At 33.1% G+C, this 27,684-nt stretch overlaps 1 protein-coding gene across 1 annotated transcript; it reads right to left on the bottom strand.

The window, feature by feature from the left end:
* Window positions 1–1,327: 1,327 nt before the first annotated feature.
* SYCP2 (synaptonemal complex protein 2) lies at window positions 1,328–27,416 on the bottom strand. Its single transcript, XM_026862273.1, is given in 40 exon segments — window positions 1,328–1,402; window positions 1,747–1,803; window positions 2,242–2,320; window positions 2,642–2,700; window positions 3,448–3,547; window positions 3,634–3,728; window positions 4,356–4,483; window positions 4,801–4,962; window positions 5,552–5,642; window positions 6,428–6,592; window positions 6,711–6,961; window positions 7,401–7,587; window positions 8,311–8,535; window positions 10,142–10,215; window positions 10,602–10,776; window positions 10,891–10,939; window positions 11,460–11,515; window positions 12,195–12,252; window positions 12,360–12,424; window positions 13,013–13,043; window positions 13,838–13,956; window positions 14,472–14,566; window positions 14,929–15,047; window positions 15,787–15,844; window positions 15,923–15,995; window positions 16,127–16,222; window positions 16,975–17,093; window positions 18,269–18,368; window positions 19,425–19,580; window positions 20,033–20,107; window positions 20,782–20,930; window positions 21,449–21,509; window positions 21,981–22,076; window positions 22,307–22,352; window positions 23,309–23,361; window positions 23,440–23,582; window positions 24,215–24,249; window positions 24,833–24,921; window positions 26,772–26,796; window positions 27,370–27,416. Coding segments are annotated over 40 exon segments (3,936 nt in total).
* Between the last annotated feature and the right edge of the window lie 268 nt (window positions 27,417–27,684).

Below are 27,684 nucleotides of genomic sequence, written 5' to 3'. Positions count from 1 at the left end.
GACAATGAAAGGACAAAATAACTGGTAGAATATAAAATAAGGGCTATAAAGTAATTAAGTTGTGAAGAGCTGTTACCACAAAATTGGCTAATATATTCTTTTAAGACCTCTGTGGTCATAACATCAGCTACAGACAAGCAGCTCCAGCCTTGCTCCAGAAGCTGTGAAGCTGAGTTAGTGTGGTGCTGAGGCCAGGGAGACGCTGGGAGCGTTAACCTGGAGTCAGTCCCACAGTAAAGAGGCAGCTCTGCAGGTGGTAACACAGAATGTGCATGCCTTGGAGCCCGTCTATCAGTTACTCTCTACATCTGATCAGCTGTAAGTTTTTACTCCCCATTTTTTAAGAGAACTTAAATGAAAAATATTAAAAGGTACTGTTCTGAGCCTGAAAAGTTTACAGGATATACATGCAGGACTGCAAGTTAAAAAAAGATTAAAAGGTTGCTAAGGAACTGTAAGATGCAAGGTAGTTTTTTTGTAAGCAAATTAAGAGAAGTATTAGCTTAGAAGTTGCACATCAAATATTCAGAAGAAATCTAGTTGATACATGGCAAAACAGAGAAATGTATGTTATGACAATGGTAATTTTCTTAGGAAACCTTCTAACATTTAAGTATATGAATAGATTGTATTAGTATGTAGGATATGGATGTATTTCTGAGCTACAGATAGCAGACCCTTTGCTATCTGTTGCCTTACACAAAATACTTGTGCAGTAGTTAAGTTTTATTTGACTGACATGCAAATATGTATTATTGACTTAAAGCAAAATAGTAATGCCATCATTCTGTAAGAAAAATCCAGACAATATATATTTTTCTTGAAATATTTAATACAACTATTTGCAACGCAGTTCAACCACAAGTGTTTAGAGTTTTGTGTTCTCTTAGAAGCTCCTCTTGAAGTCTAACACCACAGACAAATAGGGCTGAGATCAAAACAGGCATTTGATCCCTAATTTCTGACTGTATTCTGGATCAGAGAAAAGGGGTATTCTGTACACACAGACCCAAAACATAGATTCAAAGTACAGTTTGAAGTGATTCTTCTGAAAGTCAGTTAAATAACCTATGAAAATTGTTAAAGACTCCTTCAAAAATAGCATGTGCTAAAAATAAAAACATTTACATATTTTAGCATATTCAGTAAAATAATTCCAAGTCTCACATATAAAAGGAGAAGTCTTATCCACAAAGATTTTATATTATTAAGGAAAATATGCTTTCATTACAATAGTTTCCTTGAGTGTAAAAAAAAAAAAGTTGTCAAATTTTACATTATAAAAGTGTGTTTATATTCACGAATTTCGGGAAGGCACCTGAAAATATTACTTCAGATTTCTATCTTCTAGTTGAAACAATGTCTGCAATCCTCTACGAACATTGCAGAGTTCTTCTTCTTGCTGTGTAAAAAGCATTACATTTATCACATGCTTTAAATACAATACTTTAAAAAAAGGGAAGATTTTAATTGTGGTGCATAGTGTATCATATGTTTTGTTAAAAGCAGCATACTTTTCCATGTCAACATTCAACATATTAGAACTCAGAACTAAAACAGTATATCCATATCTACCTGCTGCTTCTATCACCCAGATAAGGTTTAAAGTGTTACATGACAGCGATACTTGGATTCTGACTCATTTTTATTTTTGATAGGGGACTAGAAATTACTTTTTAGTAATTCAGTGTTCAAACACCTATACTTAAACAATAAAAAAAATGAGGACAAGAGATCTTAATTTACCATTTCTTTAAGAAGTTTCTCTTGAAGTCCTTTTATGTCTTCTTTCATCAGATGCATCTACAAAAAGATATTGAATACATCGTCTCTTCAAAACTGGTAACCCGTTTTCATGAAGACAATTAGATCCCTAAAAATGCCTTATAACAGAAAGATACAGATGCACATGCATCCACCTGCCTAAGGAAAGGGATGTTCATTTTAAATTTGTTCTTTCTTGGATGATTAACATGGGTAAACAAAGGCACAGAATACAGAATAAATCTTGCAGCAGTTTTCTAGACAACTGCATACACCTTCTAATGGGTGAAATCTAGGCCTAAAACACTGGATATTATTACATTAAATGACATTTTATGAACATGAAAAACTGCAAAAATACTTAAGTGGCATTTATGCAATGCTGAGGATAAAGTTTTCTTTGGGAAAAATGTCAAAACTGCTATCTGTTGGTAAACTTGAAGAATAATAAAAACAACAAACAAAAGTTCATCCTACCTCTGCAGTAAAAATATGTTCTTCATAGTCAACAGACTGGTAGATGTTCTTTTCAAATGAAGTTTTAAGACTCTCAATTCTAAAGAAATAAAAGGCTGTTCAAGCAGCATTACTACATATGAACTTTCCACACATATTTGTAGTCTATTTGTACTTAAAAGCATGGATAAATATTACCATCGTTATTACTACTGGAATAGTCCCTATGGTATATGGAGAAATTTAGATGGAGAATAATTGCATTTTCCTATAACGTAACATTTTAATTTATTTTTCTCATCACATCTACTATCTCTATATTATGGAAGAGAGAAATGGCATAGAGAATAGTAGTTAGCCTAATTTATACCTCAACTGAAAGAACACAAATCTCATCCTGGGATTAATGAAGCCTACTAACCTCTGTTGCTCATTTTTCCTGTATGTACTAAAAGTATGTGTATGTTTTTTCCAAAAGGTCTGGAAAGGAAAATATTAATAGATGATAATCAGTAGGAACTACTATGTTCATCTAGTATGAACAAAGCAACCTACAACCCCAGACTCAGCACAAAATGGAGTTATACAGTGACCAGAGAAGCTTGATAAAAACAATAAGCTTAGCTAGCAGGATGAGGCACTTCAGAAATTCTACTTTCATGGAATCAGTTTCAGCAAAAATCTGTTCTCCATAACAGTTTCAAAACTATGAAAAAGAATACGCATAGCATTCCCATATAATAACTTCCCATATAATTTAAGCCATGCCTTCAGAGTAAAAGAAAAAAGCAAATATAGTCTTGTGTTTATATGAATATTTGTATATTAACTTTATATTAACTTTTACATTACAGCAAGTAGCAGACCCATCGTGTAAACTGGCTTGTCACAGAACACACAGCAAATCAGGTTCAAATGCCTACAGACTCTTCCTGAAATACAGGCCAGCTGAAAGAAAAGGCTCATGAAGTTGGGTAGATAGCCCATTAAAAGTAGTAGTAGTAGTTTATTCTAGGAGGTAAAAAATATAGTGGTGATCTAAAAATCTAAGAGCGTAGCATTAGCCAAGCCTAGCACTTCAAATTCATTATCTGAAATTTGACCCAACTTTTAAAAAGCCTTTATCATTCTGCTTAATCAGAACTAACGATCTAAAGATGCTATGAATAATCTATGGATTCCACAAGAATTTGCTTTTCTCCATGATCAAGCAATTAAAATACAAACCAAGAATTCTTTTTCCATGTTTTTCAGGGACTGAGAATCTTTCTCAAAATTCTCAAGTTCCTCCAGAAGAGCAAAATGAAATTGGTCCAGCTGCCTGACCCTACCAAAACAAAATGAATTATTTTTAGAAAGTATTAATTTTAAGGCTTTTTAAGGGTGTTTTAAAATAAATCTTTCATTACAGACCTGCATTCACGAAGCTGGTAACTCATTGTTGTCAAATGCTCATGGGCAATTCTTAATGATTGCTTAGTAAAATGATCCATTTTCCGTGAGCGGCTCTATGAGGATGTTTCAACATTAAATTCAGATTATTTTCACTTTAGGAAGAAACCTGTAGTATGTTTAATACTGTAATTGCTTAGTATCATAGATCATGCTGAGCAAACCCCCTTTTTCTTAAAATTATCTCCTTATCCTTTAAGGAAAAGGGTTTATGTTCTTGATAAAATTCTACCTAACAGTACCTTATTTGAAAAATAATTCTTCAAAATAGAGAGCATACACATGGAATGAATGATGTGTGCTTACAGCTGTCTTAAGATGAACAAATGCATTATTCAGGCTCATGTTTTCCTTTCTGCAAACAAATCTCATTCATGGGTTTGATAATTTGGAAAAAAAATAAATCAAAATGCAGCACAGTCATTACTTTAGATACATAAGCTTGAAACAACAGACAAAAAAAATCCCAAAACAGGCCTGGGAAAGACAACCATTGGAGAGTTAGATACATAAATGAATTGAAAGAGGCACAAAAGGAAACTTAAATTCTGTAATTTCTTGACGTTCTATGCACATGGCTATTTTCATGTCCTTTTAAGCAAATTCTGTGGTGTAAGACAAGCTGTCATTCACATGCACATGTACCTCCCCAGACAGCTAATATTGTATATGAAATGTCTTGCCTCAATTTTCTTCGTAAATTCTTTTTGGAGCTTTCGACATACACTGATAGTTGAACAACCAGGTCCCCAGATTTCCCCATCCAAAACAGACAGATCGTTTACAGATAGTGTAGATATGCTTTCAGACACTGCAGACAAGTAAAAAAAGATAATGTCACAATTCAGTATGAAAAAGTATCCTATCTGAAGTTACAACAGGGCCTAGAACAGCTTTTGTTAGATACAGATTAATTTCACCAATTAGATGGCTGACACCAGTTTCTATTTTTTATCAATTTCCGACTTTTTAAAAGGCTATGGTTTTTAAATATGTAGCATTTCTTTTTTATTTCTTTTTTAAACATGTAAAATGCTTTTTTACGGATATTATCTTTACTTGTTAAAACTTTGTTACATTATCTTAAACTTTTGCACAACTGTAGTCAACTTTCACCCCATAACTAACCTCTGTAAGTAACAGTATCATCTGTTTTAAATAATTTTCTAGGCTGTAACTTTGTTCTTCTGTTTCCTTTCTTTTCCTCCTCTTTGCTTGTTTCTGCTTCATCAGAATTGCTTTCTGTATCACTGTGGTACCTTCGTTTGAGAAATGTCTGCACAGTCGGTCCTTTAATAAACATGATAGCAATGCTTACTTTTAGGATTATTTAGAACAATGACATGGGAGGATAAAGAATAATTTATTGACCCTTTGGATCCAAACTCTAGAAGTATGTGCCTTGGCTTTAAAGCTTGAGGACTATATAGGAATGAATAACCCTTACATTTACAGAGGGCACGTTCAGTAGCTATGAGAACCTGATGTAAAAGAACAGGATTTCAATGGAACACAAAACTCTTTGACCCATGCAAGACTCGCTCATTAAAGACATTCACCCTAAGCCCTCTTTTCTCAATAATACCATTATCCCCCACTTTTATTCCAGTGTTGGTGGGAACGCATCTAACTCATTAAGAGCGCAATTAACTCTTTAACAGTACCTACGTACTGTTAAAGTCCAATTTTGGTTTTTTGAGGGGTAATTAAAACAGCAGAGAAAAATGAGAAAAAAGAATAAATACAGAATAATATTGAAAATATATAAAAGAAAACAAGATTAAAGAACTTGGGCAATATTTTTATGCCAAATACACATTTTTCTTAACATTTACAGAAACACATAGTAAGTCTTTTGATTTAATTTAAAAGTTTGTACCTGACTCATGTATGGGGCCATATGGTTCTTCACTCCAAGACTGTACTTTACCTCCACTGGAAACAGACGATGGAGATGTTGGTACACAATCCTAAAAGAAAAGTCACTGATTTATTAATCTCCAAATTAAAGAACTTTTAGAAGTCTTCATCTGAAATCCACATTTATGTTGCTTTTCATTAAACAGGAACATGAACACAACTACAGTAAGAAATAAACCCCAACACATAATGCATAAATTACTACTAGGTCTCACTAGATGACAGAATAAACTAATTCTTCACCACGTTAATAATTAATAGTAGCAGTAAGTCAAATTAGCAATAAGGTTTAACTGTTTCTTGCAATAGGACGCAAACAAAATTATTTTTTAAAGGAGTCATTAGTGCTTTTTTCACCAGAAAAAGTACTAATGAGAAGTGGTTTCAAGGTATACAGTAGTTTTTATTTATTGCCAATACTGCACTACTTTTTTATATTGAGTAGTACACTAATGATAAAACTATGAAAGCACTTTTTCACCTCACGAATTTTTCCATACAAATGTCACAATTCTTTAATTTGTGAAAAAACATTTCTTTTTAATTGAAATCAATAATAAAATACTTATTCCCTGTTATTTTTTAAGATATTACAACTGATCTTGTTAAGATACAATTCTTTCTTTGTATCCATATGATAAACAATTCCCTAATTTATCTCAAATATTTAAAAACTAACTAGTAGGATTTTCCAAGAAGGTCACAAGTAAACATTATATATAGTGTTTAACATTAAAAAAGATGCATTTCCCTTAAACCTCACCATCTGTAAAATAGATAAAACACAAGAAAAGCTGCAGCTCTCTTCTGAAGAACAAAGAATTTAGTATCATACCTCTTTTCTTTTGTTGATAGGTTTAGTGATATCTTGTTTTCCTTTAATAGAAAGGGCATCTGAAAAGCAAGGTCTGAAACTTGAATCTTCATTATTATCACATGTTTCAGATACATTTCCCTTTGCATGTTTTCCACTGACAGCTTTATATGTTGTTAAGCTGAGCTACACATTAACAAAAAAAAAAATTATTGAAAGGAGAGGCACAAAAGCATGAAACAGTTGGCAGCTGAATAGAACATTTTCAGTTAAAATAAATGTAGAGTAACTTTAATATTCTTACCAAAGACACTTCAGTTAAAGCTGGTGACAAACTTTTATTTCCAAATGTTAACTTTTCAACAGTCATCTCAGGAGACTGATTAAGACATACACTTTGAATATTCTTTTTTTGTGGACTGAAACTACTGGGAGAGATTCCTTTCTCAAAGTTTAAAATTTCCCTTTTTTCTGGTGTTGACTCCTGAAGACCAGGGGATCTTTCACTATTATTGTGCTCTTGAGTAACATCTCCTTCTGATATTCTTTCAGCAGCTAGAAAACAGTTACTTAACTGTCAGCATGAGGAACAGAAGTTAAAAAAGGCAAGTTAAAGCCCCATACTGTTAACTGTTTCACATCTAGGTATCTGCAAGTCTCAGATGTGTGGAATTTTACTTTAAGTGTTAGCATACAACTTGCCACACTTGCACTCTTTGACCTCTCTGCACTATCTTAGCTGTTACCAGATTCATTCTAACAACTATGTATTGCACTTCTATATAATGCTGATGTCAAATAACTGCACCAACTTATAAAAGTGTTAGTGTTGTATTAATACACTTCCTGAAACTATGTGGTACACACTGAACTAGGGGGTACCTCCTATTTTAAAAGCATGAAATAAATGTAAAATCATATTACTGTGATAATCCTCATTCAACCTCCAACTTTTGATACAGTATTGCTATAAATTAAAAGCCAGAATACCTACATCTCATTGTCTCAAGAGATGCAGGACTCTCAGATGAAGGAGTTTCAATTTCCTTTTGTTCTGCAGAATTCTTTGTTTTAATAAATACTTTATGTACATAGTTAGCTACTCTTTTTGGCTCCATAGATACAACAGTCTGGAGTTCCTTTTGCTGATTATCATCCCGGTTTTCCCAATTCATATGTTTCTATCAAAATACAAATATATAAACATTATTTGTAAACATACAGAAGTACATATATATGCAGGTAAAGAGCACACTAGCTATATGTACCATTGAACAAGCAGAAGGTCCAGAAAGGAACATCATTAGAAGTACTTAAATTGATAAGGATATCAGGTGTTCTGATATCAATAAGCACTGAATTTGTTTAATTCAGCACCCAAATTTCTACTCGTATGAACTTCTTAAGTGTTGGAGCCAATTACTGTGAATCAGTGTAGTTTAGACTTACCCATATACATGAAATGTTATGCTAAAAGAATTAAAATGCCCAATGTCATTGCTTAATTTACCAAAAATCCTATTTGGATAGTCAGCAAATGTATTGACATATCCTCTACAAAGTCAGCATTTTCTATTGTACACAGAATAGGCATAGCATTGTCAAAACCACATTACCTAAAAGAACAAAATTTAGCTCACTAAAACCTCCCATTCCATAGACATTTTCAAAATATTAGTTTTTAAAATAAAGGACATAGTAGTTCTTTGCAGCAGAATAAATTTCATAAATAGAAACTGAAATACTGTTATGACTGAGAAGATTTATTTAGGACTGATTTTCTTAGCAGCTAAATACTCATTATTAAAAAAAGGGCTCTTAGAAATAATAAATAAAATTAATTTGAGCTTGCTTATGTTGGGCACTTAAAATTCAGAAGTCCTAAGTACAAAGTAGACCAGAGCTTGAAAGATATGGAAGAAGTGGATTTTTAGGAATGAAGTGCAACCATATACCTGTATTTTTGATTTCTCCTCCTTAAAGGTGCATGCTGGAGATTTTCTTTCACTCTCTGACTCAGAACTGGAAGGCTCTTTGTAATTTTTTGCTAATGCTGCTCTTCGAGGTAGTTTTTGTCTGGTGGTTTGTTCTACCATTTCATCAGGTTTTGGATTCTGTTTTTTACATTCCTTTATCTTTGGAAGAATAAAAACATCTTCAGCTTATATTAGAATGATTAATAAATAAATATGTAAGAATAAATGGCAGGTCACTTGGTTTAATTAGTTGAAATCCATTATTTCAAAACAGCTAAAAAAGTTTAACTTTACCAAAGCTCTGAGAGTCCAACCATCAGTCTACTAAGCATTTGGGGAAGATAATTTTCACTGTAGATAGGGCACAGCACAGTCAGGAATGTAAGGGTCAAAAAAGTAGAGGCAAATTAAATGCCAGTTTTGAACTACAGCAAAGCTGAAGTGGGTTTCCAAAGCTTGCTCTCTGAAATATGTGCACATTTAAATTAGACTGTATCTGGTTTGAAACAGAACAAAACCAAAAGCCTGCACAGTGAGCAGGAACCAGTCTCCATGATCATCACTTCTGAACTGATTGCCTTAACTGCTACACTAGAATCAGTTTTCCTTTCTATCTGTCCCCCCTCTACATCATAACTACAGCCACTCTACACAGCAGTGTTCAGAAACAGAGCAAAACATGTTCTCACAGAAAGTACCCCAGGGATCTGACAGTAGAAGGGATCTAAAATGTAAATGCAACAGCTGTCAAGACTAGAAGAGATTTGAATTCCTGCCGCCTACTCTCTTCAAAAGTACTCTATGCAAAATGTACACCTTCCTAGCCTCCTCATCTCCAAGGCCAAGTCTGTTAGTGGCTTCCTGGGCTTCAGATGGTCTCCATCTAAGTCTGTGCAGTAGTGGAACCCTCTAACTCCTCAACACAGGCACTTTGACCTTGGTTGGGTAGACCTGGGGAATTTTGCTACTGAAAAGGGACATATAAGTAGACAGATTCAGCACTGAACAACTGAAACCCTCTTTAGTTTTGCTTTACATGGACTAGACGTCACCACCAATACCTACACATGGTGATCATATTTTCGTACGCATGATTGACACCAAGCACACGTATGGAGTTTCAGGCTATTGTGTAGTCTGAGAGACCAAAAAGTACTCTGGTGAGTACAGGGGAAGGTTTGGGTTTTTTTCAGCTGTTGTGTTTTTGTTTTTTGAACTGAAGTTTACAAACACATATAAGAAAATTCCATTAACATGTTCATAATCACTTATCATTTACTATACTCCCAACTTTAATACACATATTCTGCAGTTATTCTGTCCGAACATCTATAACATTTTTGCTTTCACAGGTTCACTATGTTACATATGTTCACTTAAAGAAATAATCTCAAAGGTATTAAAATTCAGTTAAGCACATTAGACACATGAAAACCCTTGCTGAAAAGCTAATGGTATATTGAATGCAGATGGCTATTAAGCCGTAAATAGACATAATCAATAATTTAAAGTAATAAATCTTACAAAAGCATCAATGTATAATAATCACTCTAACTCACAGCTAGTATTATGTCTGAAACACCAGCTAAATACTACATAAAAATAATATAGTACCTGAAAAGAACAAACTGTATTTAACAATTGATCTTAAAATAAGCATGAAGAAATGGCACATATTTATGAAGAATTATTTAAAACCAGTTTCTGTAGTGAGCTAAGATATTTTGAATATGTATTACAAGTCTAGTTTCAAATTTACATTTACCTTCTTTTTTGTATTTTTGCCTTTATGTTTATCCATGTGGCAAGTAGGCTCAGAAAATTTATCTTCTGCTACAATACATAAAGTTAGAAAAATCAGCAAAGTAGTTAAATGTTTTCATTTAGAGTTTTAGCTGTAAAATCAAAGAATCACTTTTGTGCCTTCAAACCTTCTGATTCAGTAAACTGCTTGCAGTACTTTATTTTAAAAAGCCGAGGTTTTTTTCATCAACAAACGCCACCTCCGCCTGTCCCATCCTCTAATAATTTTCCCCATTAAAATAGACTTTTTGGAAATTAACCTTTATAAATTATAAGAACCAATTTGAAAATTCCTTACACTTCGAAATAAGACAACAAAAACATTCTGTAACACAGAACATTACATGCTGTGCAGTATATAATGCTATGGAAAACTTCTTGCAGCATTCTTAAGAAATAAGAAAAAAGTTTCTTACTTTTCTCTGTGCTTACTGATTTTCTTAAGTTTTTATTTCTACTGTAATCAATTAACTGGACTTTAGGTTTTCTATTTGATTCTTGCAGCCAACTAATGTCTGTCTTGCTGTCATCACCTCTGTATTCTGTGTCTGTATCACTAAAGAGATGCTTCTTGTTTTGATTGTTTCTAGGCTACAAAAACCAAAAAAAGTTACCGATTTACTTTTAATATACCTTTCACTGACATAATTGGTATTTGAAGGCAGGAAGACAAAGTATAATATTCCACAAAAATCTGAGCCTTACTTTTTTTCTTCCTTTCACTTCAGTGCTAGTTTTATTGTCACTTGTGTTCCTTAATTAGAAAAAGAAAAAACACCTTTAAACAATACACTCCAAAACACTTGTTCTAAATCTTTCTGCTATTCATGTGATACGTGGATTAAGGATTCAAACAAATGTACCTACTTTTGTTTTCATATCCATTTTGGAAATATCTGTTCACCTTAAAGCCCAAAGGATGCGCTTATTTCCTAATGATCATTAAAACACACAGCATTTCCCTTTGCAGGTTGGTCATTAACAAAAACACTATCCCCCTCTATTCAGGAATTTATATCTCCATAGTATTCAATGACAAGAACTAAAGCTGTTCTCTTCATGAAACACATTCTTTCCTTTTTATCAGCTTCCCAAGGAAAATTATAAAACAGCCTATGAGATTAGAGCAGCTATTTCTGTTGCTTGAAAAAACAACACAGTCAAGATATTACTGTCAAGTATCCATTCCCTGGATTTTCATAATGGAATGCTGGAGAACGCAGACAGCACTATTCTTGTAATCAGGAGACTAGGAGACAATATAACTTCCCTACCCTTTTTTCTTGGGACCTGTATGACCATTCAGTTCAGTAACCTGCATTTCGTGGATCTAAAAATGTAAATAAATAAAACAAATGAAGGGTTTCATTTGTTATACAATTTGAACAAAATTAAACAGGTCACCAGACAGTAACAGGAAAGGGCTTTTTTTCCTCAGTTTTTATACTCATCAATTAACTTACAATAATTGATGTATATCTTAGAAATTATATAAAAACAGTACTGATAGTTAAAACCAACTGGAACTGAAGCTTTCAATATCTCAAACTAATACACTAGTCTCCATCCACTTGCTTTGCTACCTTCACCAATTCAGCAGGCTCCTCTTAGCCATAAGAAGCAAAACTATCTTTTGTGTCTTTTGCTTTTTATCTTAGCTTTTGACTCAAACATCTGGGCAAAGATGTCTTTCCAATGGGAACTGGGAAGATGGCAATAATGCTTTCAGGATAATACGATAATTTAAAAATAAAGATACTTCTAACAAACTGTTTTATTCTTAATTCAGAAAAAATTCATAATAGCTTGAAGTGGCCAAGACCTTGGGATAGAGTATATCATTATACATTTGAAAGTGACGGAGGTAGTTACATGGCAAACTTTCCCCCCCACTTAGTTCAGTGATATAATCTGCATTTTCAGATGTTAACTATCTTTTCAATAGACATAAGTTGACTGAACTCCTTTATATTCTATTCATAACATATCAGTTTCTGTTATATTCTTACTCCAAGCTTTATTGTAGGCTCATCAAACCCACTGACGGTAAAGTTGTAGACATCATCCCTGTCAAACAGACACAGAGATCAATTTTATGACTGAATTAATGAACCTTTCACAAAGTTAGGTATGAGTAATTAGAAAATGTGTTTGAAAATGTTTTAACTACTTACTTAATATGACCAGCAGTTACATTAAGAGAAGTAGTGTTTTTCAGGTTTCTATCCTGAACTTCTTCCTATTCATAAATAAAAAGTTAATTCATATGCCAAATTTAGACTATGCATTCATACAGAGTCATCTCAAAAAGCAAGTTCTTCATCATGAACATATGAAAAAAAAACCTAGCAGCTGCTCAGGCTACCACTTGATTAACAACAATACAGTATGGCAAAAGGGGACAAGATCTAGTAGAAACTAAATCTTTTAGAATTTATCCTTTAAGAATATCAACAAAACCTCAGAGATTTTTCCCCAAACATTAAGACTAATTCCTATGTCCTGGCTATATCCCATTTAAGGCTTCTATAATCTCATTCACTGAATTTTTATTTTAACTATTTAGCATTGCCATGTTCAAAAGGAGAAGATTTGATTATATAATATGTAAACAGAAATAGTTGCCTGTAAAATTATTATTGCACATAAGTAAACATATATAAAGTATTTTTAGTATATATAGTTAATGTATAATTAACATTATGTATACAGATATTTAACGTTCAGCAATATTTGTAAACTTTCACTTTATATCTACTAGCTACCACCACATATGCACATATATCCAATATGAAAAAAAATTCCAACAAAAGCAATAATACATTACCTCACGGATATGGGATTTATTTAAATGTGACCTAAAAAAAAGGATGCATTTTGTTAAATGATAATTAGAATATATGCATTAGAATACTGCTTATATAAGAAAAAAACTTATCAAACACAACAGATTTATTCAGGCATTCAAATACAAAACCAGGTGGATTAAAAGACATCAGCCCCTTTCACTTTTATGCTTTAGAAATTCATTCCAGACCACACAGCTAATACTGCAGGTTCTACATGTCTTCCAAGCCCCTATCCAAAAGGTTTAAAAGGTGACATAGCCTAACTATTCCAGTCTTTTGTCATCCAGTTACAATCAAACGTGGAGAGCATCTAATTATATGTAAAGTATATCTCCCAAGCATCAGTTACAGCAAGATAAGACTAATTTTATTATTTAAGAATTTGTTACATTTAAGCTCTAACAGTCAAATCTTTGGGAAAGAGAGAACTAGAAACTTTAGAAAATAAGAAAATTGATGACCAAATCCAAGTTTGACTCCCAAACTATGATGATAAGATGGAGACACCCAACACGTGAAATGGCCATGATCTATCCCAGGTAACTTCTGTCCAGGAAATGTGTTGTGAGTGAATAAGCAAAAGACCACTGAACAGACTTTCTAACAGCCTTTGTGGTTATTTCCACTACTGGAAATATTCAGCTACTAGTCTCCTACTCTTCAGTACAGTAGGGTTTATCAGAAGTGAACAAATGATTCAGACGAAAGCAAGATGTGAAGTAACTGTAGACAGAGGGGTAGGTCACAGACAAAGCCACACAGACAGAAAGAATAGGCACAAAAGTAAACAGTTCACATCATACCTGTTAAAACCCAAGGAGTCTCTTGCTTTGCTTTTCTCATCAGTCTTTACTTTATATCTGTCACTGATTTTACCAATCAGTGATTTTGTTGTATCTGCCACTTCTTTAGACTTTGTTTTCTATAAAAATAGAATGAACTCAACTCTGAACCCATTCAGGAGAAGGGCAAAGCTGCAAACAGAACTACAGGTTCCCAACAATCACCTGAACTTCATTAAATATCTTCTAGATGTACTAAAATCACCCTGCTTTGAAAACCATGTTGCTTGCATTGCTCGAACAGTGAGCAATAAAATGTAGATTTAGCAGATATTTTCTTTTAAATGTTGCAGTTTTGGGTACTGTAACATTCAAAAGTGAAAGAAGATGTGCATGAGAAGCACAAGTTGGTGCTTAATTATTTATTGAAAAGACTATTTTTGAAGAGAAATGCAGAATAAACTAATCTTTAACAGGTCACACTGTAAAAGTAAACAGTGAAGCTGACATTATTTAATTCACTCCATATTAGTGGTAAGTCAATTAAAAATAAGTTTGTGACTAAATGAAAGTAAAATATAAAGTTTTTGAAATAATAAATATTTGACAATTTTCTTAATTGCAAATCAAAGAAATTAAGGTAAGACACTCTCACCATCTTTGATTGTTTTGGATTTGCAGTCTCTTTTCCAAAAAGATCAGGTTCACCTCTTGTAAAATCAGGCTGCAAAAATGTTTCAGACAGTCTAGCTGAAAGAAATATTTTAAATGGTAAGTTTCAGTTGTAGTTTAAATATTTTCCCCTTCTGTACTCAACTATTTCTGTGCCAATTAACACTCTGACTGTTCACTAAGTGTTTTTGCAGTTTCCCTCGTGGTATCAATTTAATTTTCTTGGGGTTTTTTCTCTTTTTTCATTTGTTTATCAGGACACATACTTCAGAAAAATTGAATAAATGCTTTTTGTTTCACACCTCTTTCACTAACAATAGAAACTAATACAGGAAAAAAACCCCAAAACAAAATAGCACAGCTATAGGTTAAAAATTAATCTGAAACTTCTTTAACACTAACAGTTAACAAAATGTGAACATAAGCTGGATGGGACATACATGCCAAAGATGGATTTAGCTTTTGCTTGTCACCAGTTATATTCTTCTCAGGAACAGAACATGCTCTTTTTTTCAATGTTTTGGTTTTATCAAAAGAACTCTCCAAAAGACCAGACAGCCTAACAAAGATAATACCACCTTAATATTAGTGAATTACAGAAAGCAAGTCTTAAGTTGTAATAAACATGCATCACAAAATAGGAAGACAGTGGGATCCTGTAGATTTCAATGCATTTGACATTGGTACCTAAGCCTGCTACCATTGTTCAATTAACCAACGCACTGTAAAACGGCAAACCTTCAGAAGCAACATCTATTTTTAAGTCACCTTCAAAAAGGCAACAATATCCTACAGTCATCATTAAACCCCGACCCTAGATAATTCTGTTGTGTTGTCTAAATCTACTACTTGGCACAGGTTACTTATGTAAACCTCATGTCATTTGCATCTTAACTTCTGATGTTATCTGAAAGAATTGCTCTCCTTGTTACTACTAAAGCTTACTTAAACTCCTACTCTGATCTTGTTAATGAGTGCTAATTTCATAAACAGATTTATCAATTTAAAGTCTTTGATTAAGACAACAGAATAGTATCATTCATGAAGTACTCTTAGCAAATATATTTAGGAGTGCTAGTTTGGTGGCATGAATTTCAGAAAAAAAACCCCAAACCCTACATAATAAAAGTGACCTGTCTTAGCCAACAGTTCTTAATGCAATTCTCAGGGAAGACAAGACAATTACATTCTGGAATTTTCTGAAACTGTGCAACAAAATTTCAATTCCAGCAATACTTGAAAATGCTCCCTTCAAAGTGAGTGACAACAGTGACTTGGTATTCTTTTGCAATACTTACAAATGATTGCTGCTTTTCCCTACTGGTTGAGAATCAGGAACAATATCCAATGCTTCATCTAAATGAGACATTAATTTGATATCAATTATTATGACAGGAGAAATGGTTCAAAGTCAACACTTGGAAAATGACTTGCCTAAAGCTTGCTTTTGTGTGGCCTCAATTTCTGCCTCTTCTACCATTCCTAAAACTTCTTCAGCACACATTCTCTACAGTGGGATAACACCCAAAAGAAAATTTTAGTGTACAACTATAAACAGTATAATCTCATAAATTTGTATTTTCCCTAATAAGATATGAAATTATTTTTTCATTTCATAGAAGGTGTTGATTCCAGTACCTTTTCAGGCAGTTTTGCCTCATTTCTGATATTCAACTTCCTGATTGTCTGTTCTGTTTCACAAAAGTCATTGTCTAGTGTACATCTTTGCCCACTCTAAAAAGCACAATAAGTAACACTGACAATTACAATCCATAAAAGCAAAAGAAGTAAAATTCTCCTAGAAAGTAATACTTGAAATATTCTAAACTACACATTCGACATGTTAAAGACTTTCTAAAGCATGGCCATATTAAAAGATGCTTCAGAATCGCATAGTCTGGGATTTGACCTCAATCTGACCCAGAAAGATATTTAGAACTAGAAATAAAATTAAAATGTTACTTTGAAGTCTTTGTTCAAATGGAACAGAAGCAAAAATACTTAAACTGCAGTGACACCTATGTAGTTTTGCTTGATTTTAGCAAATGTCTAATTAAAAATGCACTAAAACCAATGCTATAAATGCTATATCCTGAAGACATTAACATTTCACAACTACAGCCAAATGTATTATATGTTTTAAGAGTATTTCAAACACTGGATAAGTAATTTGAGATTCTGTGCATACAGGGCTCTCATTATACACAAAGGAAGAATTGTGGCTCTAGTAAAAGCAAGTTAACTCTGAGGTTGGAACTCATGAGTGAATGCTAGTTTTAGCTAATTCTATAAGAGTTCAGTCTGACTTTATTAAACCTGAAAGCTAGAGGACAAGAAAACACTATGAAATAAGGTAAAACACTATTTTCTAAAATGGAGTTGCTGACTGCAAAACTCTACCTCTTTAAAATATGAATTAAGAACAAATTAGAATAGAAATTCATGTTATTCCAAGTAAAAGACTTAGCTACGGATGACATGCATACTCCAGTAGGTTCCTGATAGAAATTCTTTGTTCTGGTCTCATTTACCACACTATTGTTAGACCTTTCAGCAGAGCTTGTCATTTCCAAAGGTAATTTAAATCGTCCTTTATAAGGGGTAGCTGAAAACAAACCAGACAAATCAGAAATTTACCATTTCTTCTATTACAATTACTGTGCTGTCTGTGACATCAATAAGAAGAGTTTTGCCCGTGAGCCTATCTATTCCATAAACTTTTAAAAAAGTTGGCTAGTATTTATGTCAACTCATTAGTATCTTTTATAATTCTAGTGATTTCAATTAAGTTACATGGAGGTTAATGAGCCCATAAACTGTGAATGTCTGGACACAAGTAATGCAATTTACAGCCTGGCTCTGGTGGAAAACAGTTCATCACCTATTTAAAGACTTTACTGTAATATATTTTTGCTGGAATAGACTGTATAGTTAATTTCCAAATAAAAGTTACAGAAGTTCTCTGTCTTGTTCCAACCTGATCTGAAGATGTTTTCTTTTTGAGCCTCTATTACTCTTAATTTATATGTGATACATGGATATACATAACTAAGGATACTGATGCACTTGAAACAGTTAAAGAGAACTAAGTTTGTTAGTCATGCTGTTCTGCCACTAGTTGCATCTTCAGCCTCTACTGGTCTTACAGACCTCTCCCTTGTAGAAAGTATTAAATACCTGTTACAGGAAGGCTATTAGTAGGAAAGTGATGACTCTCTCCTTTTCTCTGTAAGAAGCACTTATTGATATAAGCATCAGTAGCATTGGACCTGCGCCTCAACCTTGCAGTGGATCCCACCTTGCTCACTACCCATATAATCAACTGCCCCATGAAGAAACACATGCAGTTTCTAGATAAAATGCAAGTGATTGATGCACACATTGAAGAAAGCTGATTTTCCACCAGAACACTAACTACTGAGAATTCTTTAAACCAAGAGTGTATGAAGAGAGATGAAAAACCACTTGTTTTAGGTCTTCTAATCAATTGCTGACTTCTCAGCTTGCTCCAGCACAACGAGCTGACTGACAGCAGCAGTAAATACGAGAGGTGGCCTGAATTCAGCTGTTTGGAACGTGCGTGCAGATACGACCATGCAGCGTGGCTGTGGACAAGTAGCAAGTAGGTTAGATTAAAATCTCCCTGGCAAGTGCTTTAAACTTGGAAGATTTTACAAGGTCTACTTTTCCATTTCCAGCTCTGCAAAGGATCACAGTTCATGACTGTATTTCAAAGATGATTTATAGCATATTTTACTGTGAAAGTACTTGCAAACTTACACGTGGTAACAAATGCCAATGGACTCCTTGTAGAAAATCTTGTAGTTCCAGGAATAAGCATGGATGCTTCAGACACTTTCCTTTTACAAGATGTAGTTACCTTGAGGAACAGAAAAAACTTAATCATAATGCACAGATTTAAGGATGACAACATAAGATTTTAAAATAATCTATTCCCAAAAGTCTTTTGACAGTTTCTATTATTGGAATGTCAACTGCTGTTGCTGCACACATGAGTGTAATGTGATTTTTATGCGGTTCCCTTTTTAGAGAAAGTTCACCAAAATACTTGAATTATATACTTAAAACTAATGTTTTTAAGCAGAGATCAGTGATTGTTGTTTACTAAATTGGTTCAATAAAGTATGAATAAATCCTGTTGCTGGTTAACAATCAAAGTCACCAAGACGATTCCCAGGAGTTTCTGCAAAGCTATCACATAAGCTGTAAATCAGCAGAACCTCAGGAACAGGTTTACTAGACTACTGCTAGCAAGATGTGCACTGCATGTCTATTGCACATGGTGACACTGCTTCATCTTTTCCCCCCATCTCTAGCATATCTGTAGTTAGTCCTAGTATAACCGTAATATAACTTATAAGTGATTGTGAGGCAAAAGAAACACCGGGTGTAATGAACTGGGCTCTTCTCAGTTTAAACCAGAGAATCAGCTATGCATCGGAGTAGTCCCAGGAAATTATGATTTGAATAACCAGGACACTGGATTCATCTTGACAACCACATGTTTTTTTGTAATCGGTCAGTCTTTGGAAATGTCCAGCCTATAGTACTTGTCTCTAATTACAGCTATTACTACTGCTGATCGTTAGTAAGTATCCAGAGCCTATACTAGACTTTTGTATGTTGCAAGACATCTAAGCATGCCTTGGAAATATTTCTCTTTAAAGAGAATTTCAGAGCCTAATAGTCTAACAAATGCTAACAATTGCTTTTTATTTTTGTCCCTTCGTTATAATTTCAAAATACACAGAAAGAATTTTTTTGCAAAGGAATTTATACAGCTTAGTGTCAAGTCATAAGAAAAACAATCAAACCCTGTATTAATTACATTCCAATCTCAAAAATAACAGGGTTTTTACATTATAAAATATATTGACTTGTATTTTTTATGTACTGTTTTGATAATTCTGCTTACCTTGGAGGAACCACCTCCACTCTTTTCTTGACTGTTATTTTTATTCAGAGTCCTCAAAGATCCAGGAAGTTGTTGGGTTTTGTACTTACTGAGTTTCTCCACTTCTCCAGATTTTTCTTCCAAACATGGTGACAACTGACTTTCTGGTACCAGAACCTATATAATATTTTTTATTTTTAAAAGTTTTATATAATATTTGGATTTTATTGTTTTATAATTTATATTTATACAAATACACACAGAGCAACTTCTTTACCCCAAGCAATACATCCCTCACTGATAATCTTCAGACCTTATATACTTCTAGCTTGAAAAGCATCCAACTTAGTGAAAATAACAACAAGGATGGGTTACCAATTCACAATTCACATAAAATGAATTGGTGCATATTTGTCTGAAGTATTCTATGATTTGGATATTCATACTCTTATCTTCCCAAATATACAATGCATACTTATTGGAAATCACTTAATGGGTTTTAGAGTTATCTTTACTTACTGTCATTTTAAAAGTCCTTGTTTTTATGGTGAATGATCATAAACTAGCTAATAATCAGACCAAATATAAAAAACAAGAAAACAACCATCCAGCATACTGAAGTAAAATACCTGTGATCCACTTTCATCAAAGACAACATGTACAGTTGTTTTGGCAACTGATGCAGACTGCTTCTTAGAAAAGCCCTACAAAGTGAGTAACCATCTATGTAAGAATACACACTTTGCTCATTTTTTTAAATAAGAAACAGAAAGAAAATATTTAAATCGGAGATTGTAAGTGTCTGAAACCAGGTTAGAGGAGAAAATAGATTCTACAATCTCAGAGCAGTTCCATTCCTCATGAGTTTCTCAATCAGAATTCAGGGCAAAGTAGTTTGTTACAGGCAGTAAGCAATAAGCTATGGCTTACTAAAATTTTTTTTACTAAATGAATAAATCCATAACAGTGGTAAGCATACCACAAAATAGGATAGCTGATGAGTAGTTTCTGAAAGACTTCCATATTTGTAAGCATCCAGTCCTTGTCCTTCTGGAAAATTTTATATGCAAAACTTGACATTAACCTATGCTGACTCAGCCACTTCCCTGGGCAGCCTGCTCCAATGCTAGACAACCCTTCAGTGAAGAAATTTTTCCTAATGTCCAACCTAAAACTCCCCTGGAGCAACTTGAGGTTGTTTCATCCTTTAGGCATATTGTTCTGTAGTGGCAATGTTAATCAGAAAATCTCAGTATAAACAGATACCAATAATCACAGTTATAACAATATTTATATGGCAATGAGACATTTCTTTTGAATCAAGGAAAAACTATTTGCAATCTTTAAATGATTGAAAATTGAAATCTTTAAATCTTACCTTACATTTACTAAAGCCATAAATCTTTCCAGTTACATCTTTGATTTCCAAGATAGAATCAAAATATAAAAAAAATTTAGCTCCTTCTTGATCACCGACATTCATTGGGCTTTTTAGATCTATTGTTAATAATTTCTTTGAATCTTTTTCTGGACAAAAACAAAATTGCAAAGTAGTTTCATTACAAACAATTTGTAAAGACATGAAACTTACTTGTATTCTTCAGTTCAGCTATTAAGATGCATATTTTGTTTAATTCACTCTAATCTGCAATAGATTTTATTAGTGAAACAAGATTCAATCTTTTAGAAATATTTATCCTGTATACTTCTTTGAAGGTTATTTACTATAGCTGCAGGCAAATTATAGAGTCATTTTGTAAATATTTAACTAGTTTAAAAGGAACATTATTATGTCATTATCTCATACCTTATTTTGCACTGAAATAATATAAGACATTATTTTAAAATTATTTTAACAAATCACACCTGCATACCTAAAATGCAAATGTGACTGCAATGCAATTTTATCCCTGATAAAAACAGTGCCTATAACATTTTAAGTGGGAATTGTGCTTTGCTGAAAATTGAGTCAGTACTTCAGGATTAATCAATTTGAAAATCCAAGCTAGTGTGTATCAAAAGGTCACATTTGTGAGTGCCAATACCTTCAAGGCTGTACATGTCCACCTCTTCTTCTGGTATAATGACTGTTTCCCACTGATGATCCTTATATAAAAAAAATATATTTTTAAAGCTAGAAAAGCATTATATTACAATTACATGAAGTGCAGTGATTAGAAAGTTATTCAGTGAGGAAAATTTTCTACTTTTTAAATCCTCTGTTATAAAGGAGTGACAATGAACATATGCTTCATTGATAACAATGTTCTGGAAGAGCTTTGGTAGAGACATTAAACAGTTTAATCACATCTACAAAAATTATAACTGCCATTTTGTAAATGGCTTCTTGCTCATATTCGCAACTGTTCACAAACAGTATTAGGAAATCATTACTTTGAAATTGTTTAATCTAAATATGTACACCAAATCTAGATTTTTCTTTTCCCCTCCACACTACAGATGCACCCCTAACTTCCTCATGTTGATGTGGGGCAAATTTGATACACTTGAAAGAACGTGCATCTTCTGCCTCAGAACAAGAGAACAATCTAGTATGACAGACAAAAATAAGCTTACTGCATCATCTGCTGCCACATAGAAAGATATACTTTTGCTACCAACATTGAAATCAATCCAAAATTCTTCAAGATTTTCATCCAATGGTATCTGTAGCTAAAACAAAAAAAAAAAATTAAAAAGCGTAAGAGCTGAAAGCAATGATTTATACCAGCTAACAGGCTTTGTGTTAGTCTGTCAAACTTTAAAATACATGCAAATCTGTATACGTCTAAGAAAAAAAAATTTTCTTACCTGATCCCTATTTTTTCTTAACTAGAAGGCAAAAGAATTATTCAGCTGCACAAATGAAAATGTGTGGATATACAATGAAGTCTGTAACGTACCTCATATTTATCAAGAGCTGCTAATAAACATGGATATGTAAAGACCCTGTAAGGAAAAGATATTTTGTCAAGAATCCTAAAACACTGTAAATAAATTTTGCGTATCTGAACACAGCAACTGGATTGATTTCAGCACAAAACTTGCGTGCTTTAGAGACTAAGAGACCACAGCAATCAGAAGAGCAATCACTTGGCTGCACTTCTTTCCCCAAAGGAGGTAACATGAAGTTTTATATATTCTCACAGTTAAAGCAGCAGTCTCACACCTCTTGTGACTATGTTCATAGTTCCAGCTTATCGGCTGATATTTTAAGAACAGTATTCATATTGAATATACACCTGATATAAAGACATACCAATTTCTGCTGTCATGACATATAAAAGTAACATGCAGAGTATATGATCATATAGATAAGAAAAAAAGCTCCTATTTTCTCTTCCTTTTCCTGTCCTATTCTCATTGATCATTATCTCAATGTACATATCCTAAATCAATAAAGGAATATGTATCAACAGACTACTAGCTATTGTCAAATGTTTGCTGAATTAACAAGCATCTCAGGATTTTGCAACAGAACTAAGTAAAATACAAAAACTAGCTCCTTATAAACATTTATTAAAGTGTAGCATACACTTTATATTGTTTAAGAATGTTTTCAAATTAATGTTCTTACTTAGTGAACAGTTTCTTCAAGCTGTTACCTAATCTGAAACTTACATTATGTTTGTCTTTTTTCCAAATACAGGAAAAATTAACATCTTGATAGAGAAGATGATGACTAACAATGTGACAAAAAGATGGTATTAATTCCTTTACTATTTAATATTTTAAAATATCTTATCTCTGTGTCGTTCCTTGACTTTATACTACAGCAATATTAGCCTTATTTGTTTGTATTATTTTAATACAGTTTCCCAAAACCAGTTTTTGCGATGCAAAGGTTATGGCCATAAAAATCAAAAAAAGAAAATATATTAGCTTTAAAAAAAATACAGTTTTACCTTCTTTTGTCTCCAAGCATGCCATTCACTTGGTTAAGAAATTTTCTGCAATCCTATTAAAACACAAAAATGTCTTAAAGAATTGTAAAACAAAAGTTGACCTCCCTGGAAAGATTTTTCATATGACTTACTGTTTCAAATTCAGAATCTTTAATTCCTTTAAATGCACTGGACACAAACTCCATGGAAAACCACTGGCATGCCAGTTGTCCTCTTTGTTTCTCTGATACCATTCTGCATAAAGCTTCCGTAATGGCTACTTGCAGGTCATAGTCTACAGCACAATACATTTTGCAGGAACAGTGATTTTAATGATACTACTGATGTGAAAAAAAATGGTATTATGCAGGAAACTGGTATAAGTAGTGCTGAACATTTAATATCATGTATCATGTCATATATATACGTAACCCATAAAGGATATATAGTTAAAGAACTAAGTGAATAAGGATAACTAAACAACTTATTTTTCAAAATGAAATATCAATCAAAGTTTCAAGGAACGTCAGAGCAACATTAGGCATATAAGCAAGAGATAAGAAGTTTTCAGCTTTCACCTCTCTAAACTGGGAAATTGTTGGATACCAAAGCGACCCCTGAGAGAGGTTATGGTACTACTAAACATGGCTAGCAGATAACTCTCCTCAAAGACCGACCTCCTTAGGAGCTTTTGCTATTTTACTATATTCTACATTCTAGAGAAGAGGACCAAAAACTTAGCCATACACTGCATATATCTGAAACACTGCAGTTTGCAGATTATTTCCATGCATTATCTGTATTTTTTCAGAGGACTGTAATCACAATATTCTGCAACTTCTAAAAGTCTTCTCTGGATTTTTAATGGCTCTGCATGTAATTTTTCAGAAGCTCAAAACTGAATTGTTTATTAAGTCCCATGCTCACCTCCAGCATCCAAAATTCTCCTCCCCATGTCACTCCTGCCAAACGCAGTAACGTTTCATTAAACATGACAGCAACGCAAAGCATAGGAGAAAAGTTGATTTCATTATAAGCTTTCAATGTATGTGACAAAACCCTGACTCCACTAAACTATTAGATTTCAAAGGGGTACTTCTGTTATGCTAAGGATATACATCTAAAAGTACCACTGGGGAAGTGAATCACCTGATATCCTCACACACACACATATATATATATATATATAATTTTTACTCTATTTAAATGTTGTAAAAATTTTCCCAATGTGAACAGCTTATCCTTCCACAGTGACTGATTCACTGTGCTCTATACACATTCTTATAAATAGCAGTTTATTTATTTTAAGAAAACTGTGATGAGAAAAAGCCCAAAGCAGATCTCAAAGAGGTAAATTTAGGCTTGTAATGGATAACCCATGAGAATACCTGCCCACAACCATTACCACTGGCAACACAATAGCAAATGCAAAATTGAGAGAAACAGGGAGCAGTCTGCATGCACGATAAACAATATTATTAAAAATTGTCTTCCCAGCTATGCAAATGATGTAACAATTTAGAAATTATATTGAAGATTATTTACATGACAAGCAACATTTCCTTTGTAGAAAATATCTTTTTCTTGGCATCTCGAGGCACGTTGTCAAGCATTAAATTAAGTTTTCTTACTACCTAAGAACAACATTAAAAAAGGGAGCAAGATTAAATATAAAATAAGTTGTGAAAGTTTAAGTTATTCTTATTTTGGGCCCTTGTAATATGTTCATACCACTGAAGAAAATAACATGCTTAAATAATTGCAAAATGAGAAAAGACTACGAGTTCTATCTGAACTTAAACGGTATTTATCTTAATATAATTACCTCAATTTCAATAAATTACATTAGCTTTAGTGTGAACATCAGTTGTTGAATGGTTATGTTCCTTATTTGCATGTTTAAATACAGAAAAATCTCTTCAAAGCTAGAGTTCTGTCTGCAGTTGATTGCTGAGATAAAGGGTATCTTAAATTTGCATTAAAAGGCCTTTCCTTTGAGGATGTAGCCTTTACAGAAGGCTTTTTTGTACCTTTCACCTTCTTTAGAGAGGAAAAAAACCAGACAACCTGAAGTTATTGAAATAAATAGGAGAAATTTGCAGTATACTAGAAGGTATGCAAGTTTCCTGCAAGTATCTAAAGAATTTACAACCAACAATCATAGTCCTATTTATAGCATTTATAATAGAGCATATTGTTTCCTATGTTTTACACAGCTTTCTTACCAGAATCTTAATACCAGTTTTGTAATTTACTGTCCAGAACATTATAGGTCAGTAATCTGAAAAAAACAACCACCCTGATGTATAAATAACAACGAACATTACCAGAGAAACGTTAAGTCATCCCTGACACTAGAGCACTACAAGAGTCTTTTTTTTTTTTTTGTAACATCTGTACCTTCACAAAGTCTGTTAAAACACTAATCAGAAAACTTGATTAGAAAGGTTTACCTCGTGCTGAACATAAATACTAATTCTTACATCAGCGATGAGAGTACATGTTCTCAGAACAAAGTTTTCTAGTATTTGTATTTTACCTAATGAACAGGAAAAAAACAGAGTTATCGAGTGTATTAGGGTGCTCCCTCATCAGCATTTGGAAAAAGATTTATTCTCATTTAGAAATAAAATGTAGTATGCCTTCCTTTCCATAACAGGTTACTGATATTTAAAAAAAACCAACCATCTTAAACTTCATGGTTAAATGCAAGACAGATTAGGTACCTCAGTTTATAGTAAATACGGCTCTTTATGATGTCTCTATTCCTGTGCATCACCATGTAAGTCCCCTGGGCATGAGATCATTATTTTAAAAATATAATCGGATCAATTCCATGACTTAGCTCTCCGAGATACAATTCAGACTCTAAAATTTATCTTCTCAGGGACAAGGAAATGAATCTCTCATTTTGACTGTGACGGCATAATATTCTGTAGTGACTTTCTACCTAGTGCTATACTGAGAGGTAAGAGCAGTGTGATACTCATAACAAGGTCAATTAAAGGACTACTGTGCTATGCTGAGTTATAAGAGTATCTTAGAAACAACGTTCTTTTCCGGGAAAAAGTTCAGTTGCCATCTCTGAGAATAGACTATCCTGCTTTTTCATTACTGACATCAGCAAGTTATAAGGAAATCTGTCAGTAGAGAAATCTCAAAATAATCAAAGCTGCAGCTGACATTCAAGATTTTTTCACATGAATGAGAAACGTAGTGCTTTGTGCACAGAACAGCCCTCTTGAGGATAAGCCCTTTTATGTTACAGTTTATTAGCTGAAGCATATAGACCTGGTGGTATATTTACATCAGATCAAGAAACTTTGCACCACCCCCACTATACATGTTCTCAGATCCACCTTGCCTCAAGATGGCTCCACAAGTATTAAAGATTTATTTTAACACTGATGTGTTAACACAAAATGTCTCTCTGAGAACACTTTAACTATTATATCCAGCATAAACTTTTTTTTTTTAAGCTCACCTTCAGGTCTGCTGTCACATATAGCCTACAACAAAAAACCAAAACAAACCCCATCATTTTGACACTGTAATTACAGCATAAAGATCAGGTAACATGTACATAAAGTAAGTAATGAAAAGCATTTAAAATTTTTAAATTATTTCATCCTTAATGAGGAACATGAGACAACTTCTAATATCAAGCGTTGCTTCCCAAAATTATATTTCAGTTAAATGTAAGGAAATTTTTTCCCAATGACAAAAATTTTTATGAACAAGAGAAAACACAGATCTTATAAACCTGGGGTCCTGAGATTAGCATACCAATAATTTATATCATCAAAATTAGACCAAGATGAAATTTTTTTGTTCAATGAACCCTTACATTGTTGGATTTTTAAAATTTTATTTCATGATGCTAATCGTGAACAGTATGAACTAGTATGAATTCTAGAAAACTATTTATCCAAGAAGACTTATGATCTACTTCAGAATCCATTGTAATATTAACTTTAGAAGAATATGAAATAGGAACAGATTTGAATGTCTTTTTGTTGCTACACTGGTAACATTTTTTTTCCATATACACACAACATATTTTATTATCAATATATTGTTACCAGCAAGATGTTGAAGAAATCTTCAGCCAGACTTATAAGCATTTCATTCTTTTTATTTCCACTGAGGATCAAAATTCCTTTTACCTTTTCAAACCAATTAACCATGTAAAGGGGAAATAAAAGAAAATCTATTTTAGTAGCATGAAAAAGGACAATAGTTTGTATTATACTTATGTAAAATTATACAAACTATACAAAAACAACAGCAACATTACCAGTCTGAGTATTTCAGCCCCAGACTGAATTTTTTCATTCACACTAAACTAATGTAGGTGATTTCAAACTAATGTAATTTCTGTAGCTGACTTTAACACA

Source organism: Athene cunicularia, assembly GCF_003259725.1.
Source record: "Athene cunicularia isolate RWA chromosome 20 unlocalized genomic scaffold, athCun1 chr20_part1, whole genome shotgun sequence".
NCBI classification, from domain to species: Eukaryota; Metazoa; Chordata; class Aves; order Strigiformes; family Strigidae; genus Athene; species Athene cunicularia.
This window is presented reverse-complemented; position numbering and strand designations above follow the sequence as displayed.